The 17,665-nt window shown below is 68.3% G+C and overlaps 1 protein-coding gene across 1 annotated transcript in view; it reads right to left on the reverse strand.

Moving 5' to 3' along the window:
* Positions 1–458: 458 nt before the first annotated feature.
* Positions 459–17,665, reverse strand: part of PLXNA1 (plexin A1) — a 37,002-nt gene continuing 19,795 nt past the window's right edge. The window contains exons 11-32 of the mRNA XM_029242668.1: positions 17,052–17,148; positions 16,790–16,983; positions 16,559–16,710; positions 16,349–16,469; positions 15,952–16,088; positions 14,517–14,684; positions 14,118–14,211; positions 13,712–13,951; positions 13,482–13,625; positions 13,042–13,276; positions 10,677–10,819; positions 9,199–9,455; positions 8,888–8,954; positions 5,283–5,429; positions 5,048–5,207; positions 4,328–4,431; positions 4,042–4,138; positions 3,575–3,765; positions 3,331–3,500; positions 1,897–2,109; positions 1,669–1,819; positions 459–675 (exon numbers count right to left, since the gene is read on the reverse strand). Coding sequence (XP_029098501.1) covers positions 580–675; positions 1,669–1,819; positions 1,897–2,109; positions 3,331–3,500; positions 3,575–3,765; positions 4,042–4,138; positions 4,328–4,431; positions 5,048–5,207; positions 5,283–5,429; positions 8,888–8,954; positions 9,199–9,455; positions 10,677–10,819; positions 13,042–13,276; positions 13,482–13,625; positions 13,712–13,951; positions 14,118–14,211; positions 14,517–14,684; positions 15,952–16,088; positions 16,349–16,469; positions 16,559–16,710; positions 16,790–16,983; positions 17,052–17,148 — 3,378 coding nt within the window. The 3' untranslated portion in view covers positions 459–579. The remainder of the gene's footprint in view (positions 676–1,668; positions 1,820–1,896; positions 2,110–3,330; positions 3,501–3,574; positions 3,766–4,041; positions 4,139–4,327; positions 4,432–5,047; positions 5,208–5,282; positions 5,430–8,887; positions 8,955–9,198; positions 9,456–10,676; positions 10,820–13,041; positions 13,277–13,481; positions 13,626–13,711; positions 13,952–14,117; positions 14,212–14,516; positions 14,685–15,951; positions 16,089–16,348; positions 16,470–16,558; positions 16,711–16,789; positions 16,984–17,051; positions 17,149–17,665) is intronic.

Genomic DNA, 17,665 nt, shown 5'->3' on the forward strand with positions numbered 1-17,665 from the left:
CGGTGAATCGGAGGATGGCGGCGGCGGTGCACTGGTGAGTGTGGTGTTGCCGGAACGTGGCAGGTGGGTGGTAATGCCTGGACCGACTTCAGCTCGCCGTGGCTGAGCCCTGGGCATTCAGCCTTCCCGCCCGGCCGCCAGCCATGCCCCAGCCCTCAGACTCTGCCTAGGGAGCCGGGCACAGCTGACCCCCTCCCAGCGCCTGGGCTTGGCCCTCCTGGCCTCGGCAGCCCAACCTCTCCTTACGGGAGGACTCCTGCCTCACCCCCGGGGCCTCAGCAGCAGTCACCCACTGTCCTGAGAAGGCCCCCTGCCACACCTGGGCTCCCCAGCCCCACAGCGAGCAGCTCTGGGCGTGGAGGGTGCTGCAGGGCACCGTCTCACCAACACCAATTAAGAACCGGGACCCCCGCAGGCGGGAAGGGGACAGGGGCGGCGAGGGGGGCCAGGACTGCACACCCGGCCCCCAGCGCAGGGCACCTGGCATGGTTGGGGCGAGGCTGCCTCCGTGGACCTCCCGAGGGCCACCCCCGAGGGCCCTCTCACTCTCCTGCTGGCCAGGCAGTCATGGCCGATGGCTCAGCTGCTCAGGGCCATGGTGTCCACCACCTGCTCCAACTTGCTCCGGAGCCGCTGCCGCCGTGCCTGCTCGTCCTTCTCCAGGGCCGTCAGGATCTGTGGAGGTGGGAGGGGGGCATCAGGCCTGTCCGGGGTTCAGGGTAGCACACAGCGGCTGTGTCCAGAGTGGGCTCCAGGCTGAGGCCACTTTGTCCCACCCACTCTCAGCTGAGGGACCTGGGCCTGGAGCCGGGACCCCCAGACCCCGCGACCCTGGGGTCTCCATCCGCCCCTCATCCCCCAAAACCACCCGAACAGGGCTCGGGTCCCTGCCGGCCCTCCAGGTCCCCGAGCCCCAGGGCCTGCCCCCTGCACCCGTGGGTCCTGCTGGGCTCTGTGCTCACACCCCAGTCTCCCGCGGCGGCCAGTCAGCCCCCAGCACGTGGCCGTGCTGCCGTCTCCCTCCACAGCCCCATTGCCCCACGTCTCTGCACCCCTCATAGCACAGCCCCTCGGAAAGAACCGCAGCCCGCCACCCCCATGCTCTGACCTGCCGCCAGGTCTCCTGCGCTCACCGCCCCATCCTCTCAAACCCACACAAAAGTTGGAGCTGGCGCCTGAGCCCTCCGGCTCCTGACGTGGTCCCTGCAGCCGGGCAGCCCGGCCACAGCCCCTGCTCCCCCGCTCCCCGCACCTGGCAGTCAGGCTCCGTCTCTGAACCCCAAAGGCTGTCTCCCTCGGGAGCAGCCCAAGACCCTACCGCCTGCACACCGGGCGACGGCCCCGCCTCCCCCTCCTCCCAGGACATTCTGATTCAGCCTCGCACGGCCTCTGCCGTACTGCCTCCGGCCTGCTCTGGCCTCAGGGCCTGGGCTCTTGCCGGGCCCGCCCTGCCTCTCCGGCCCTGCGCTCCGTCCGTCCAGTGCAGCCCACGAGTCAGTCGTCCGTCCCGACGTCTCAGGGAGGCCCAGCTCCGCGCGCGCTCGGCTCCAGAAGCAGATCGGGTGCCGAGGTCGAGGATGGCCTGTGCCCTGCCCTGGAGACGCGCCCAGACCCATCAGGCAGCCCGGGCTGGGGCGGGAGCATGCTCGCTGAGGCTGGCGAGCTTACCTCGTCCTTGTACTTGCTGATGTAGGAGTAGATCTCATGCAGGGCACTCATGCTGTTGAACTGGCTCAGGTGCAGCCGCGACTGCTCAGCCAGGTACGCGCTCATGTCCTGGTCGCTGATGGCGGGCATCTTGGCGATGTCCGCGTAGTACCTGCGGCGGGCGGGCGGGCGGGCGCATGAGCTGGGTCCCGGCCCCTCCCCCGCCCGGCCCCGGGCCCGCGCCCCCACCTCTCCACCCAGCTCTTGTAGTTGGGGATGTCCTTGGCGTAGAGCAGCTTGTTGGAGGGCGAGTCCTTGCCCAGCTTGTGCTCGGACGTCGAGCAGGAGTCCATGAAGGTCTGGGCCACCACCGACAGGCAGGCGTCCGTGATGCTGCTCTTGTGGATGTCGAACACGAACTGCGGGTTCTTGATCACGTTCACCCAGAAGCGCAGGGGCAGGCTGCGGGCAGGCGGGCGCACGGTCGGACGGGCCGGCGGGGGGCAGGGGCTGACCTCTGGCCTCACCGTCCTCCCGGCTCTGGCCTTCACGGTGACCGTGGATTTCCATGCAGCCGGGGAGACAGGCCCAGAGAGCTGGGCCGTGAGCGAGGGCTGCTCCTGCTGGCCAGCCCCTCCCCACGGTCCCAGGGGAGGGTGTGCACACCCACAGGCTCTCTCGCGCTTGGGCACCCACTGTGCCCGGCTGCAGTCCTCCAGGCCTGAGTGCCTGCTCACGGCTGGGCCGGCTCCCCATGAGTCTTGGTGACAAGACCAGGAAGGGGGCCAGCAGATGCAGCCCCACTACAGCTGACCCCGACCCAGAAGGCCACCTCTACGACAGCCCTTGGCTGGGCTAGCAACAGCCTCTAAGCCACGTGTCGCCGTTTAAACTTAAATAAAGTTAAAGATTCAGGGGCTCGGCTGCACCAGTTACGTCAAATAGCCCTAGTCACACGTGGCTATGTGCGTGGCACAAACCTAGAACTTTCTATCATGCCAGAAAGGTCCCCTGGACAGTGCTGACCTACACTGCCTCCTCTTGGTGCCCGGTGGACCCCCTCAAGGGCCGCGGGCAGCGCAGGTGGAGCTGGAGGCCCGGGGTGGGTTCGCTTGGAGAGGACCTGGGCTGCATCCCAGGCTTGGGGGGAAGCAGTGCACAGGGAGGGGTCAGGACACGGGGAGAAAGAGGCCAGAGACACAAAGCTTGTGAGGACCAGGCAGGCCCTGCCAGGGACCCGGGCAGCTCTGGAGGCAAAAGCCAGACCGGCAGCGAGGGGGCGACGGGACTGAGAGCCCCAGGAGTGTTTGCTGTCACTGTCACCCTCATCGCTGTAGCCAGCATGGGACGGGCCTGTCCCACTGAGCCCGTTTCTCGCGCAGAAGCCTACACACCTGCACGCAGCCGCGCATGCCCAGAGACATGCACAGATACACGTGTGCACACACACACACACCCCCACCACCCACATCCGGTCCCACAGGTGGGTCAGCGGATGCCCCCGATGGCTGAGTCAGAGAGGCCCAGATGGAGAGGGACTAGCCGTAACCCGGGGCAGTGGACGGGGCCAGCCTCCTGGCACTGCAGCCCCCAGCCGAGCCGGGCTGCCCCCAGGTCCCAGGCTTCCTGCTCCAGCGGGGACCTCGGCCCCGCCCCCGCCCCGCCCCCACCCCAGGCCGGTACCAGTTGCTCTTCCAGGTGTGGCGCACGTCCGCGTCGTGGATCTGGTGCTGGTCGGCCTGCTCGTCCAGGAAGTCGAACATGTACTTGATGGCCAGCGGCAGGGCCGAGCCCCGGTGCGCCGTGCTGAAGATGGTCTCGAAGAGGTCGTCCACGAACTTCTGCAGTGTGCCCTGTGGGGGGCGGGGCACAGCTCCAGCGGCTGCCCGGCCCGCGTGGCCCGCCCGGGCCCCCTCCCTCCGCCCACCTTGGTGGCCAGCAGCCGCGTCAGGTAGATCTCGGAAACCATCTTGCTGCCACGGTCGCCCTCACGCTGGTCCAGGTGGTCGTGGTTCTTGACCAGGTGCCACAGCTTGGTGCCGCTCTCCAGGTCGGGCGTGATCATGGGCGTGCGCGAGCGCAGGCTGTCGGGGCTGCTGGCGGTGCGCAGCATGCTCTCTGCGGGCACCACGCCGTCAGCTGCTGCGTCCCGCCCCCCCTGCCCGCCTGCCACCTTGTTGGGCAGGCAGCTCCCCTGTGTGAGCCTCAGCTCCCCCCGACAGCTGGGGTCATCCGCCCCCACCTCCCTGGGTTTCTGGGGACGGTGCCGCCCAGGGAAAGGCCGAGGGTCCCCGGGACAGGCTGTAACCAAGCCGTCCCAGGCTGCCGCAGCGGCGCCCAGAGCAGCATTCTGTCCAGGTCGGTGGTCTGCCCGTTGCCCCCGCCGGCGCTCACCGTATCTGCTGAGGGACTTGGTGAAGGTGGACGAGTTGGAGATATTGTAGGCAGACGTCTGCTTGGGCACCAGGGCCACCGAGGACCCATCCGTCACCTACGGGCAGGGGGCCGGGTGACGCGTGACCCACCACCCATGGCTGGTCTCTCACCTGGGCCTCAGCCTGCCCCCCAACCCTGGGCGACCCCCACATGTGACCGTGCCCTCTCCTCCTGGAGCGTGGCCCCCAGCCCTGAGCCCCGTCGTGGAAAGGGGCCCGAGCCGTGGCCGCAGGCTGGGGGTCACCTGGTAGTGCGCCAGCGTGTTCAGCCTCTTCCAGTCGTTATCGATCTTGGTGGTGACGTCCTCATCCTGCAGGATGATGCGGGCCATGCGGCCCTGGCGCCACTCTGCGGGGGAGGGGAACGCTGGAGGGGCAGGGCGGCCCGCAGGTGCTGCCCTGCTCCTTGCTCCCTCCATCTGGACAGGCCCAGGGGGCAGGGTCCCAGGGGCCCTGAGTGAAGGCTGGGCAGCAGAGGGACAGGCCCAGCCCAGAGCAGAAGCCCTGCACCCCTGCTGCTGCCCAGCCCCTCTGGCAGCCCCCCGCCTGCCCAACCCTGGGCAGCCCAGCCCCACGTGGTGTGCCCACCTTCCGGAGCTCCTAGCCTGGCACTCAAGGCCTCCCTCCATCGCGGCCCCAGCCTCATCCACCAAGGGACCAGCCCGGTCCAGCCCGGCTCTGCTCCCCAGGCCCTTCCTACTTAGCAGGTGCCCCTGCCCACGCCCCGCTCGTGAGCCATCTTGAGAGCCCTCACCCAGCTCCAAGAGCCCACCTGCTTCCTAGAGCACACGGGGACCCCACCCCTGCCCCCACCAGCAGGGGCGCAGCCCTCTCAGCGCCACCCTGCTTCCACCACCCCGGGGAGCAGCCTACAGACCCAGCCTGGGTCACGCGCCCCTTCCCTCCAACCCTCCGGGCCAGCGCCCAGTGCTTGGACGACGCGACAGAGCCCCTGCCGGGCTCACCCAGGTCCATGTCCCCGGCCTTGGGCCGCTGGGAGTAGGGCACGCCCTTGTACACGGCGTCCAGCAGCTTCTCCTTGACCTGCGTCACCGTGTCGCAGTTCAGCCCCTTCACCGGCACCTCGGGCGCGTTCTCATTCTCGGGGTTCACGCAGTTCAGGGTCTGCAGGTGGGGGTGCAGGGCGTCAGCCCCTCCTCCTCCCTGGCGGGCGGGGAGGGGCGAGTGGGCGGCGCTCACCAGCGTCTTGTAGTCGATCTGCTGGCGGATGAGCTTGTCCTCACTCAGGGAGTAGCGCGCCTCGCCCGTGATGGCGTCGATGGGGCCCTTCTCCATCTGCTGCTTGATGGCGCAGTACAGCATGAAGAGCGGCTCCCCGGCGCACTCCTGTGGGCGGGTGGGCGGCGTCAGGAGGTGCGGGACCCCCGGGCTCCGCCCCAGCCGCTGCCCTGGCCCCCAGCATCTACACCGGCCCCCCCCCCCCCCCGCCACGGAGAAAGGGCAACACGGCCAAGTATGAGGACCTTGGTTCCAAAGTCCAAGGAAGACCATCCCCCACGAAGACGGGCATGAAAATCCCGGAAAACAACCTCAGCAAAGGGGCCAAGCGGGGAGGACCAAGGCCAGTCAACCCCGGCTGAAGCCTCGCCCGGTTCAGGCCTCGGCAGGACCAGTGCCCCAGCACCACACTCTGCCCAAAGCAGCCCGTGTTGCATGTGGTTGAGGCGCAGGCTCCGGTGCCGCCCCCACGGCCCAGGGGACTACAACGGGTGTGACCATCATCCATCAGGTGGGGGGGCCCCCTCAGCTAGGACTCGCCTGCAGGAGAGGGCCACCCCTCCCTCCAGAGCACGCGGCCGACGCAATCACAGGTGCAAAAGCACCAACCCAGGGCAGGAGGCTGGCAGGGCGGCTGTCCGGGCACTCGGGGAAGGTCTGTGCTGCCCATCTCCGACCAAGTGCCGCCCCCCGCCCCCACTGCAGCCACTGGGCATGTCCCCACCTCAGGGCCTTTGCACCTGCTCCCCCTACAACCAGAACTCTCCCCCTCAGGTCTTCACTGCCCCTTCCAGACCCCACCCGCCGTCCCTTTGTCAGAAAGCCTCTCCCGGGCCCTGGGCCGAGCCCGCTGGCCCTCACTGCCATCACACAGAGCCAGCCCTCTTCAATGGTCTTGTTTGCTTCCCTGCCATTTCCCCTCTGGAGTGGAAGCTGCCTGCCGCAGCCCAGGGCGTGCCTGGCCCCTCCCGCTACATCCCCAGTGCCCAGCACGGAGCAGGCGCACTGGGGGCTCTACGGACGCTGCTGGACAACAAACACCGTTAACAAACAGCTGCGGAAGGAGGGCTCCCGTCCGCCCCCGCCAGAGGGCTGCCCCGACTGCAGCGACCAAGCTGCTGCGTGCCCTGCACAGCTGAGTCCCCACCTCAGCCGGACACAGGCCCCTCTCGTCTCGCCCCCGCCAGAGGGCTGCCCCGACTGCAGCGACCAAGCTGCTGCGTGCCCTGCACAGCTGAGTCCCCACCTCAGCGGGACACAGGCCCCTCCCGTCTCGCCCCCGACGGAGCTGGGAGTGAGCGTGGCCCAGCAGACAGCTGCCGGCCTGCTCCCTGGCCCACCAAGAGTGGCCCTGCCCGGAACCAGATGCTCCAGGCAGCTTGTTAGCACCTGCGGTGAGTAAAGAGGCAGCTGCCAAGGAGTGGCAGTGAGCACAGGTCATCCGGAGACCCTCCAGCAACACGCCCATCTCTGAAATCGTTTCATCTGCAAGCTTGGCTGCGTTACATCAGCTAGGACAGAGGCCCAGCCGTTAACAGCTGCCTCTCCCTGCAGACGCCACGAGACTTACTCCTCTCTGAAGAAAAGGGGCACCTCAGGAGGTCAGAGGGTGAGGCTACACAGCAAATCACGAGAAGCCAGGATTCGAACCCAGACAGTCTACCGCTAAAGCAGCTGGTCCTTAAAAGCCAAGCGTCCTTACAGAACATGCAGGCTGAGCAGGGTGTTCACTCTGAGCCTGGCTGGCAGGCTCTGACCCACTCCCACAGGCCCGCCCAGATGCTGGGAAGCAGGAACCAAGGAGCAGAAAGGCTCTGAGACTGGGAAGGCCCAGAACCCAGCCCTTCCCTGCGGGGCCCACTTCCTGCACAGGGAGGAGGGCGACCTCGGTGACTCTCAGGCCCAGCCGGAAGAGACGTGCAGGAACTACCAGTGAGTCTCCAAGTGAAAAGGTGACACGAGGACAGGCTGTTCGATAAATGTTAGAAGAAGCCCTTCTCCAGTCGGGAGAGGAAATCCAGTGAGATCCCTGCCTCACACCACATACTAACAGAAAACATTCCTCGGCGTGACACGAGAGCTGTAAATGACAGAAAAGTTCAACATTCTCTTGGGACTTCCCTGGCGGTCCAGTGGTTAAGACTTCACCTTCCAATGCAGGGGGTGCGGGTTCGATCCCTGGTTGGGGAACTAAGATCCCACATGCCCCAAGGCCAAAAAAACCAAAACATACAACAGAAACAATTCTGTAACAAATTCAACAATGACTTAAAAAAAATTCTCGTAAAAAAATTTCTTTTAAACTTCTTTTTTCAAAGAAAGCGGGCCTCCTCTGAACCCCCTCCTCCAGGTTCCCAGGGACGACTTAATGAGCACGTGACCAAGTCACGCGGTCTGCCAACAGGTGCGCTTTGCAGGAAAGGCACAGCTCTGTTACTGCCACCTGTCCTGCGCGACAACAACGTCGTCGTACTCTGGGCATCACTGGGCCACCACCCACCGGGCGAGCCCCACCCAGCCCGACCCCCTCCCCTCTGGACCTCGCGCCCACCTCAGGGCCTTTGGTCCCCGTCTGGCTACCTCCTGCCCCTCCTCATGCTCACATCTCACCACCCCATCCACGCTTTCACGGCCCTGTGGACACCCCGCCCCTTTCCCCATCTGCGCCCCTCAGCCCAGCCAGGACTCTGTCCTGAGCACTCTGCGTGCAGCAGCTGGGCTCAGCACGTCCTCCATGGAGGACGGAAAGCCCCACCGCCACCCCCGCCTCGGGACACTGCAGCGAGCGGAGCCTGCAGAGCCACACGGAGAGCAGACCCAGGCCGCCTGCGTCACGAGGCTCCATGGCCCGCTCCCTCGTCCACCGTGGAGCGCTAAGCAGGGGCCACCATGCGAGGACCGGGCCCGGCTGCCAAGCCTTCGGGTTTTTCAAGGGAAGCCAGACAGACATCTGGGTCTGATGACCTCCCAGTTCTAAAATGCAGGCGACCCATCTAGCTGCTCACGGCCCTGACAAAGTCCACCTGGACCCACGTCTAGCTGGCCTGCAGGCTGTACCCGTTCCGTGAACAGCCTGGCTCCCCAGGGTCTGCCTCGGGGTAGGGGCTCTCCCAGCCCGAGAGGGAATTGTCTGGGCAACGACAGTGGAAGCCCAGGCAGCTGCCCGCCTCCTCACAGCAGGGTCAACAGGACCCACCGCCCCCGGGCGCCTCCTCAGGCTGGCCCAGGGCCAGGAGCTGGACACACACACACCCCTGCCCGGGAGCTCCCTCCGACCTCAGGTCTGGGCCACGGGCACTGCATGAGCCCCACCGGAGCCTGGACGCCCGCCCCAGCTCAGTCACACGCAGCTGCGGGACCCACGTCGGGCCCCGGCGTCCACCTCTGCCCCGGCGGCTGAGTGAGGACAGGACAGCCTCCAGGAGGAGCAGGGAAGACGCTAAGGGACAGATGCGAGCCGGGGGCGGTCCTGCCGAGGCCCTGGCCCCTTGGTGTCTCTCGGCTGAGAGCCCACCAGTCACCCCTGGCCTCCCACCCCCACCTGGGGCCCCCCGTGGCCCACCCACCTTGAGGAATTTGTACAGAAGGAAGGTGAACCAGTTGGTCAGCATCTTCTCTGCCACCGACTCAGTCCTGGGAACAGAACACATGCAGGGGCGGCCTCAGTCCTACCGCCAGGCCCGCTCACACCACTACCTCGCCACCCCGCCCTCCCCGGGGCCAAAGGTCAGGCCTTGGCCTCGGAGCAGGTGTCACCTTGCGCCGAGGGGTCCCAGACAAGGCAAGCCCTGCAGCGGGTCCCCGGACCTGCAGCGGCGGCGCCCGGGCTGCGCCAGTGGGCGCGCTGCCGCGGGGCAGGCACGAGGCGCAGACTCACCGCCGCAGCAGCAGCTTGGGGTGGTTCTTGCTTTCCAGGTTCTTCTCGATGAGGTCGGACAGCAGGTGCTTGAGCACGCCCGTGGCGTACTCCATCTCGCCCTGCAGGGCCGTCATGACAAGCGAGGCCACGTTGCCGCGGTCCCGCATGGAGAAGCTGCGCTGGGCCTCCAGCGTACGGATGAAGGTCAGCAGGAAGTGCTTCTTGGTCAGCAGCTGCCCGAACAGTGTCAGAGACTTCTCCACGTTAGCCTGCACCTGGGGGGCCGCGGGCCGGCTCAGATCTCAGAGAGCACCGGCCCCCGCTGGCCGAGGGCCCGTCTAGGCCCCGGTACAAAGGGCGGGTCCCTGAGCTGCAACTGTCGTAGCAGAACGGACAGGGCCTGGCAGCTGCGTGAGAAGCCGCGGCAGGCAGAGGCCCGGGGCACGGCAGCGTGCGGGTGCAGAACAGAGGCCTGCTCCAGCCACCCTCTGTGTGGCCCAGCTCGTCCACCGGGCACCAGGAGTGCCCGACAGTCCCTCCCAGCCGGCACCAATGCAGAAACCACCCTCCCCCTTCACAGAGGACACTCAAGTCCGGAGAGGGGAGCAGCGTGTTGCAGCCACACAGCGTTGAGGTGGGAAAGGGCCTATGGAATGCCAGGTACGGCTGGTTCCGGGTCCCTGCTCACTCTTATCTGTCCTGAGGCTTGTCACAGCATGACACAAGGCTCCCAGCCCAGGCAAGACAGGCAACAGGCACCAGAGAGGACGCACAGCCACAGCTAAGAGAACAGTCAGACCAGCCCGGCAGACGGCAAGGCCGGGAGAGACACCCGATGGCGGATGGGGAACCCCCAGCATGGCAGACACCCCAGCAAACAAGCAGGCAGCGAGCGGCCCAGGGCGTCCTGGGCCCGAGCCAGCGCGACAGGAAGGCCCGCTGAGCTGCAGCTCGAGAGGGCATGTCCCACCAACACAGCCACGTGAGGGGGCTGGCTCCCCAACATCCGAGGAGTGCAGGACGCGACACACACGCCCCCCATAGAGCGCAACAGAGCAGACTCGCTGAGCCCCTGCCCGTTCCGAGCTGGGGGCCCTGGGCGTCTGGCCGGCTACTGGGCAGCCCAGGAGGACGTGGGTGCCCGGCGGCTTCCCCTCGGCAGGCTCGGGGGCCGCATCGGCCGCGCAGAGCCCAGCTGAGCGCCCGCACCTCCCGACACTCATGGAAGCAGCCCCCCTGGCCCAGTGAAGCTCGGCACCCGGGCCCACCCAGGAGCCAGGCCGGACGAGCTGCAGGTGGTACACAGTAGGCTAGGGGCCCAACGAAACAGAGCAGGGCCCTGGGGAGCCCAGGCTAAGGGTGGTTTGCTGGGGCGAGGCCCCCCACACCCGGCCCCCCTCCCAGCAGTCTCAAGCCCGCCCCCAGGACCCTGCCGCCCCAGCACCCAAGGAGCCCCCGCAGGCAGAGGCAGCGGTGAACCCCAGCCAGCAGCCCACCTCCATCTCCTTGAGCACTGGGTGGTCCTCGATGCCGGGGAAGAGGACCCGCATGGCGTACGTGCGGTAGTCAAGGAACGGGATGCCGGCACCGTCCAGGTCGTTGGTCAGCTCGTGGATGTCCGTCTGCAGCTCCGCAAAGGCTGTGGCCAGACGAGGTGTCACGGCAGCTGCCCCGGCTCCCGCAGCACCCCCCACTCTCCCCCAACACACTCAGGGTCGAGCCAGCCCCTGACTCTGCCACTCGCCAGTTGGGTGAACTTGAGGAAGTTCCTGTGCCTCCGTTTCCCCAGTCCTGACACAGAGGCTGAGCCCTCCACCCCTGACCTGCTGCAGAATTCACCAAGACGAGAGCAGAGGCAGTGCCGGGATGGGGCTGGAAGGGGCCTCCGTGTCCCGATGGGGCAGCAGGGGCCAGGGCAACTGTGGCCCCCTGGCTCCAGCCACAGGAGAAGAGCGGGGATGAGGCCGGCTGGGAAGGGGCAGAGCCCTGCGTGCCAACAAGCAAGCCCTCCCGGCTCAGGCCAGGGGCCCCTGACACGCCCGCCCGCTCGCTCAGGGAGGCTCCGCTGCTTTCAGAACATTCCTGAGCTGTGAGGTGTGAGCCCTGCGGCAGCCCAAGGATGCGCTGTCTGGTCAGGAGCCGGCCCTTCCCACCCACCCCCCCCACACTGCTGCCTGGAGTCTGGTCACCTCCACCTGGCTGGCCCTGGGGGCCCGCACACACGCTGCCAGACACGGGCATCACAGGTCAGTCCCGACAGGACAGGCAGACGGTTGTCCTTGTCCCAGGAAGGCCCAGGCCGCCGCCTCCCACCCAAGCCCCCAACACGTGCCGGAGCCCCTCAGAAGCGGCAGTCTGCCAGGGACTGAGGGGGCGCTGGGACACGGGCCTTTGTCTTAAGACGGGCCAGGGTCCCGGGCAGACCGGACACCCCAGGCCAGTGGAATTAGTGACCACCCAGAATGAGGCCTGTTAGGCATGAGGCCCCCCAGGCGAGGCTTCCGACCCTGCCCAGCCCCCTGTCCTCATCCCCAAGCGGGACGACGCCTGTCGTCTGGCCCAGGGCTGCCAGCGTTCACTCACGGACCCTGCAGGACACTCAAGCCCTCCCCTACCCCGGCACCTGACACGCGAGAGACCGCCAGGCACCACCCGCGCCGCCCTGTTCACCCCTCGTGACAGCCCTGGACCCTGACGGGGCTCCCAGAGGCACAAGTGAGCTGGGGTCAACTAGAGCCCCCCGCCTCCAGCTGGCTGGGGGCACCCAGCCCTGAGGCCCATCTCATGCCAGCCAGAAAGGCCAGCCGGGCTCGACAGAGACCAGCAGGGGCGCAGGCTGCTGCCTGGAGCCCACACGGGCACACAGGAGCTGAACCCCGCAGGGCCCCCGCGGCCCCGGCCTGGGTGCCCACCACTCAGCGCCTACCCGCTGGCCTCCCCGCGGCCCCGGCCCCAGTACTCGGCACCGGCGGGTGCGGCAGCACCTGCTCCGTGGCGACCAGCCCTGGGCCTCCTGGTCTCCCGGACACTCGGTCCCCGGGACCAGCTCTGCTCCAGCTGGAGGCCACCATCCTGGCCCTTCCCGCCGGCCCACCGTTCAGATTTCCGATGCCGCCTGCGGCCCCTGCCCTTCTCACTCCCTGGGCCGCCCCCACCTGCCCTTGGGGTCCACCTCTCAGTCGGGAGCTCCCGGGGGAGCAGGCTTTGGGGAAGGGGGCATGTGACCAGGTGTGGGGATGCCGAGCCTGTCCCCGTGGCCGTCCTAGCACCACGGGGAGGGGGAGCCTCAGAGGAAGGGGGTCCTGAGAGCAGAGTGAGGGCCTGGCTGGGCCCCAGATCCCGGTGAAGCCTCCCCGCCGAAGTGGCCTGAGCTGGTTTGCGTCACGTGCACCCCAGGGTGAGAGAGACACACGCCCGAGCAAGCACCCCGAGGGCAGAGGCAGCCCAGGCCCGGGTCTGGGTGCGCACAGTGGGGCTGAAGACAGGGCCCCTCCCTCAGTGCCCCCCACCGGCCGCCGGAGGGAACCAGCCGCGCCAGCACGTGGACGAGCACAGCCCACAACACCTGGGGAAATGGTCCCCCGCCCGGAGCGGGCGGGCCCAGCGTCCCCGCACCTGGTGGTACGTCCGTCCTACAGAGGAGACTGAGGCACAGAAACGCCGTGTGCCCATCTGGGGTCCCACGGACAGGCTGGGACACAAAGGGGGCTCTCTGGACAGAGCCTGCGTTTCAAGCAACGCCCCGTGACTGCGCCCAGTCAGGCCCCTGCCCCGCCCCCCGCCCCCGCCCCGCCCAGCGAGCTCCCCCCCCCCCCCCCCCGGCGCCCCCCAGCCCGCACCCCTCCCCGCGGCCCCACCCACCTTCCTTGCACTCGAGGGCCACGCGGGACTCCAGGTTGTCCATCTGCAGCTGCAGGCGCTTGAGGGTGCGGTCGGCGTCCCGCGACTTGCGCTTGTAGGCGATGAGCACGGCCACGATGACGAGCAGCAGGAGGCCCCCGCCCCCGCCGATGCCCACGATGGCGGGCAGTGTCAGCAGACTGTCCGAGTACACCTGCAGCACCCCCGGCGAGAACTCGAAGCCGCCGGCCCGGACCTGGGGGTGCAGGCCGCTCAGGGGGCGCCCCAGCCCCGCACGGTCGGCGAGGTAGGGGCGCTGGCACCCAGGGCAGACGCTGGGCCCGCCAGGGGCACCAGGGAGGGGCTCCCTCTGGGTGGGAGGCAAGTCTGGGGCTTGCTCAGAGCGGGGCTGCCCCACGTGGGGCCCAGGAGGCCGGAGCTGCCAGGACCCGTGGACGCACCGTGACCTTGTGCTGCCCGGTGAGGTTGGGCGACTCGCAGAGCAGCTGCGTCTCCGACACGGTGAGGGCGCAGGGTGTGGAGCCGATGAGCACCGTGTAGTTGAGCCGAGAGTTGCCGGGCGCTGGCGGCAGGAGGTTGCGGCCCTGCGGGGCAGCATGGGGTGAGCGGGGGCTTCGCCGGCCCCCTGTGCCGGCCCCCCGCGCGAGCCCCGCCCCGACGAGCAGCCCACCTTGAGGATGAGGGGCGAGCTGGGCTTCAGCTCCAGGAGGCCGGTGGGGCTGAGCGGCTCCAGCACAGGGTCCGGGTAGTAGAGGAAGGTCGAGGTGTTGAGCACCAACAAGGCCCGGACGTCGTCCATGACGAAGCCCAGCTCGTCTGGCCGCTCGCCCAGCTCGGGCGGGCTGCGGGCAGGGTTGTCCACCGACGGGGCCCGGCACACCATGGTGGTGTCGTTGTACACTTGGCAGCTCTGGGGATGCAAGACAGGGACACTGGGCTGGCTGACTCGTGCAAATCCAGGCTGTGACACCGCGGGGCTGCGGCCACACCCGCACACGGCCCCCACCCCTCCCAGGGCCTCCAAGTGCAGCTGGGATGGCAGGAGCTGCGGGGGGCAGGGCCCAGGGGGGACTCACGTTCTCCCTCTCGACGCCTCCGTACTTGGCCCGGATGCGGGGTTCCCGGACGGTGGCCAGGTTGGTGCCCGTGACCGTTAGCAGGGTCCCTCCGCTAAAAGATGAGGGAGATGGAAGTCAGGGGTGGAAGTTCCGGGGCCCTCTGCCCCGGCCCGGCACAAGTGGGAGGGACCAGACACACCCCCCGGCTCTCGCTGCAAGACAGCGAGCGCCTTAGTCTCTCAGCACCACATTTGGCAGCAGGGCCACAGGAGCGGGAGCGGAGGGCCTGGTGCGGGAGCCCCACACCTGGTGCTGGCCTTTGGTGGCTCAGGACAGGGGCGTGGGGCTCAGGGGGGGGCGGGACGGGGTTTGGGGGGGCTCAGGAAACCTCAGATGGGGGTTGTGGCGGGCACCCACCTGTTGATGCTCCACTCGGGGTCGATCCTCAGGATGGTGGGGTCCTCGGTGTAGTTGTATTTGACCTCGGGGTTGGTGAGCTGAGCGCGGTTGATGTTGATGACAATGGGGGCACTGCCGGGGCTCTGCCCGGGGGGCGTCAGGCATCGGATCTCCCGGGAATTCCTCCTGAGGACGCAGGTGCTGGAGCTCACCTCCGACGCCACCGAGCGTCCAGGCTCCACCACCAACAGGCTGAGCGCGGGTCACCAGCCCGCCCGCTGCATCTGCCTACCTATGGCACAGGCCACAGCGGGCCTGTCTCCAGACTGGGCCCCCTTCCCATCAGCCCCTGCGAGGGGCCGGGTGCTGTCTGTGCCTACCTGGGCCGCAGCCTGGCCCTCTCCCCCGATGCTGCCCTGCGTGGGCGGGAGGCTGTCCTAGGCTCAGCGTGCCAGCCTCCCAGGCTGAGGGGCGGGTCCTGCCTCACCAGCTTGCTGTCCAGGTGGCCCCACCCCCAGCTCCGCCTCCTTGGCAGCGTCAACCGGCAAGGCTGCCCGTGCCCCAGCTTGCGAGAGCCTGGCCCACGGGTGCCGAGAGCAGGCCTGCCGGGCGGGAAAGGGCTCGCGGGGCCTCACAGCAGCCCCGCAGCGGCCCCATCAGTCACCCGGGCAGCCGCAGGGCCCCTCCACGGGCGGGGCTCCTCCACGGGCGGGGCCCCTCCACGGGCGGGGCCCACGGCTTCAACGTCCTGGGAGGGCTGGAGTACCACGCTCACTGCCAACTGCCGCTCCGCGGAGGGACGCACACGACACACGCACCCCCCGCCCCCATCATCCCTGATCTGAAAACAGGCTAATCGTGGGCCTGGGCCGTGAGTGGATGAAACGAGCTGGCGGGGCTGGGGGCGCTGGGTCCCCCCCCAGGGCAGCGGCCAGTCACCGCCGGCACCTGCCCCATCCCCTCAGTGCCTTCACCACAGCCGACAGGCCCGCGCACAGCAGGCTGCAAACACCAATAATTAGTCTGATAACAGGTAATTACCGCAGGAAAATATTTAAAGGCCCGCTCCATTATCATCCCTAATCTAAAATTATCCACTTCAGGGCTCCGAGCTTTTGTCAAGTTTTCCTTTTTCCCTCTTAAGAATTTTTCTGAATGCCCTTCTCACGTTCCACAGGACTCCCCCAAAACCCAGGACAGAGCAGCTGTGCCCGCCCCTCAGACCCAGGCCCCACCCACCACCCTGCCCTCCCCGCTCGGGGGTAGCCTGCCTGTCTCCATGGTAACCTTCTCCCGCCTCTAGGTTTCCATAGTGATCACCCTAGCCCAGCTCTCCACAGCCCTCCAGCTTCCCAGGCAATGGGAGGGGGCACCAGTCATCTGAACCCACGACCACAAGGGGAAGGCAGCCTGTGCCTGGGGTCCCCACTGCCCGTCCGTCCACACCCCGTACCAGGAGAATGAGCAGGGCCGGCCGCCGACAGACACAGCCACGTCGCTGCCTGCGTTCAGGTGGCTACCCTCGATGCCGATCCAGGTGCCCCCGGAAAGGGGCCCGCGCGCAGGGCTCACACGGTAGAAGGTCGGCGTCTAGGGGGAGAAGGGACCTGCTGGAGCTCCAGGGAAGCGACCGCATCTCCAGCCAGGCCCAGGCCCGCGCTCACTGGGTGTGAGACATCGCCTGTAGGCGGGGCCCACAGCGCACAGGGGCCCGGCATCAGGCCTGGTGGTGAGGGGGGAGGGGGCGGGGGCCCACCACTCGAGGCTGCCTGTGGCCCGGGCCAGCCCCACAAGCGAGCCCTCAGGGCCCCCGTGGCCGCGGGAGCAGAGGGCCAGGCGGGCGGGCTTACCACAAAGGTGAAGCGCTTGGGCGACAGGGCGCGGTAGTGGGGGGAGCAGTCCCGCACGCACACCTCCACCAAGGCATCGTGGGCCCGCAGCGCGCTGGCGTCCCCGATCTCGCAGACGATCCTGCGGGCACAGGGGGCCTCAGCAGCCGTGGGCGCCAGGCCACCGCCAGCACCCCCCCCCCCCCCCGCCGCTCCGCCGGGCGCACTCACTGCTCGGCGCTGATGTACTCGCTCTCCACGGGGCTGCACAGCACCTTGCCCACGCGCACGCCCAGCCGCACGTCCTCAAAGCGCAACCCCAGGTTCTCGCCCGTGATGGTGAGCCGCGTGCCTCCCTGCCGCGGGCCCGTCTCAGGGGACAGCTGTGGAGGCAGAGGCTGGGATGCGGGCCGGGCGTTCGGAGCGCCCCCCAACGCCCCCCAGGCCCGGTAGCCTGCCCACCTTGAGGATCTTGGGGTCGGCGCACCGGCTGCTACCGTGGCGGGCGTGCATCCAGGCGGCGGGCGAGTCCGCGGGGCAGTGGGGGCGCAGGGAACAGCGGCGCTCGGCCACACACCAGCCACACTCGAAGCGAGGGTCGGCCTTGAGGCAGAGACCGCAGCTCTCCCGCAGGGCCGGGCACTTGTACAGGTGGGCTGCAGGGAGGGGCTGGGCGTCAGCGGCCACCCTCGGCCCCGCCCCCCAGCCACCCCACCCAGCTTACCCTGAATGTTCTGCGGGTTGTCGATGACGAAGTGGCCGTTCCACACCACGGACAGGTTCACGGGCAGGTCACTGACGTCGTTGCCCTCGTAGGAGTACTGCGGCGGCAGGAGGAGTGGTCAGGCCACACAGGCCGAGCGCGGGCCGCTGCCCAGGGCCTGTGTGTCCCTTGTGGCCACCTGCTGGACTGGCCGCTGGGGGCCCGGGCTCAGCAGCGCGGGGTCTGGGGGCCAGTCTGGAGGCAGGCTCCCCACAGCGCTGCCCGCCTGCGGGCCCGCAGAGGGGGCCCCACCCGGGTCCCCCTCTGCACGAGGACGGCCACGGCCCTCAACCTCCAGCAGCTACAGGGGCACAGCCTCCAGGGTGAGCCCCCGCCAGGAAGCCAGGACTCCCCGCACCCCTTGGACACACGTCAGGGCTGCTCTGTGAACCTCGGCTTCGTCTCCAAACGGGCTCAACGAGCCCTCCTCCGGGACTGCCCTGAGGTGCGAGACGTGTGTCCCCTGTGCCCTGGCACCCCCGACCCCAGGCTGGGCTGGGCTCAGGGTCTCAGCCCTCCCCGGAGACCCCAGGCCCGGACGCCCAGCTGTGTCCCACTTTCTGCAGTTGAAGACT

This window comes from Monodon monoceros, unplaced genomic scaffold, assembly GCF_005190385.1.
Source record: "Monodon monoceros isolate NGI ecotype Baffin Bay Population unplaced genomic scaffold, NGI_Narwhal_1 Super_Scaffold_3, whole genome shotgun sequence".
NCBI classification, from domain to species: Eukaryota; Metazoa; Chordata; class Mammalia; order Artiodactyla; family Monodontidae; genus Monodon; species Monodon monoceros.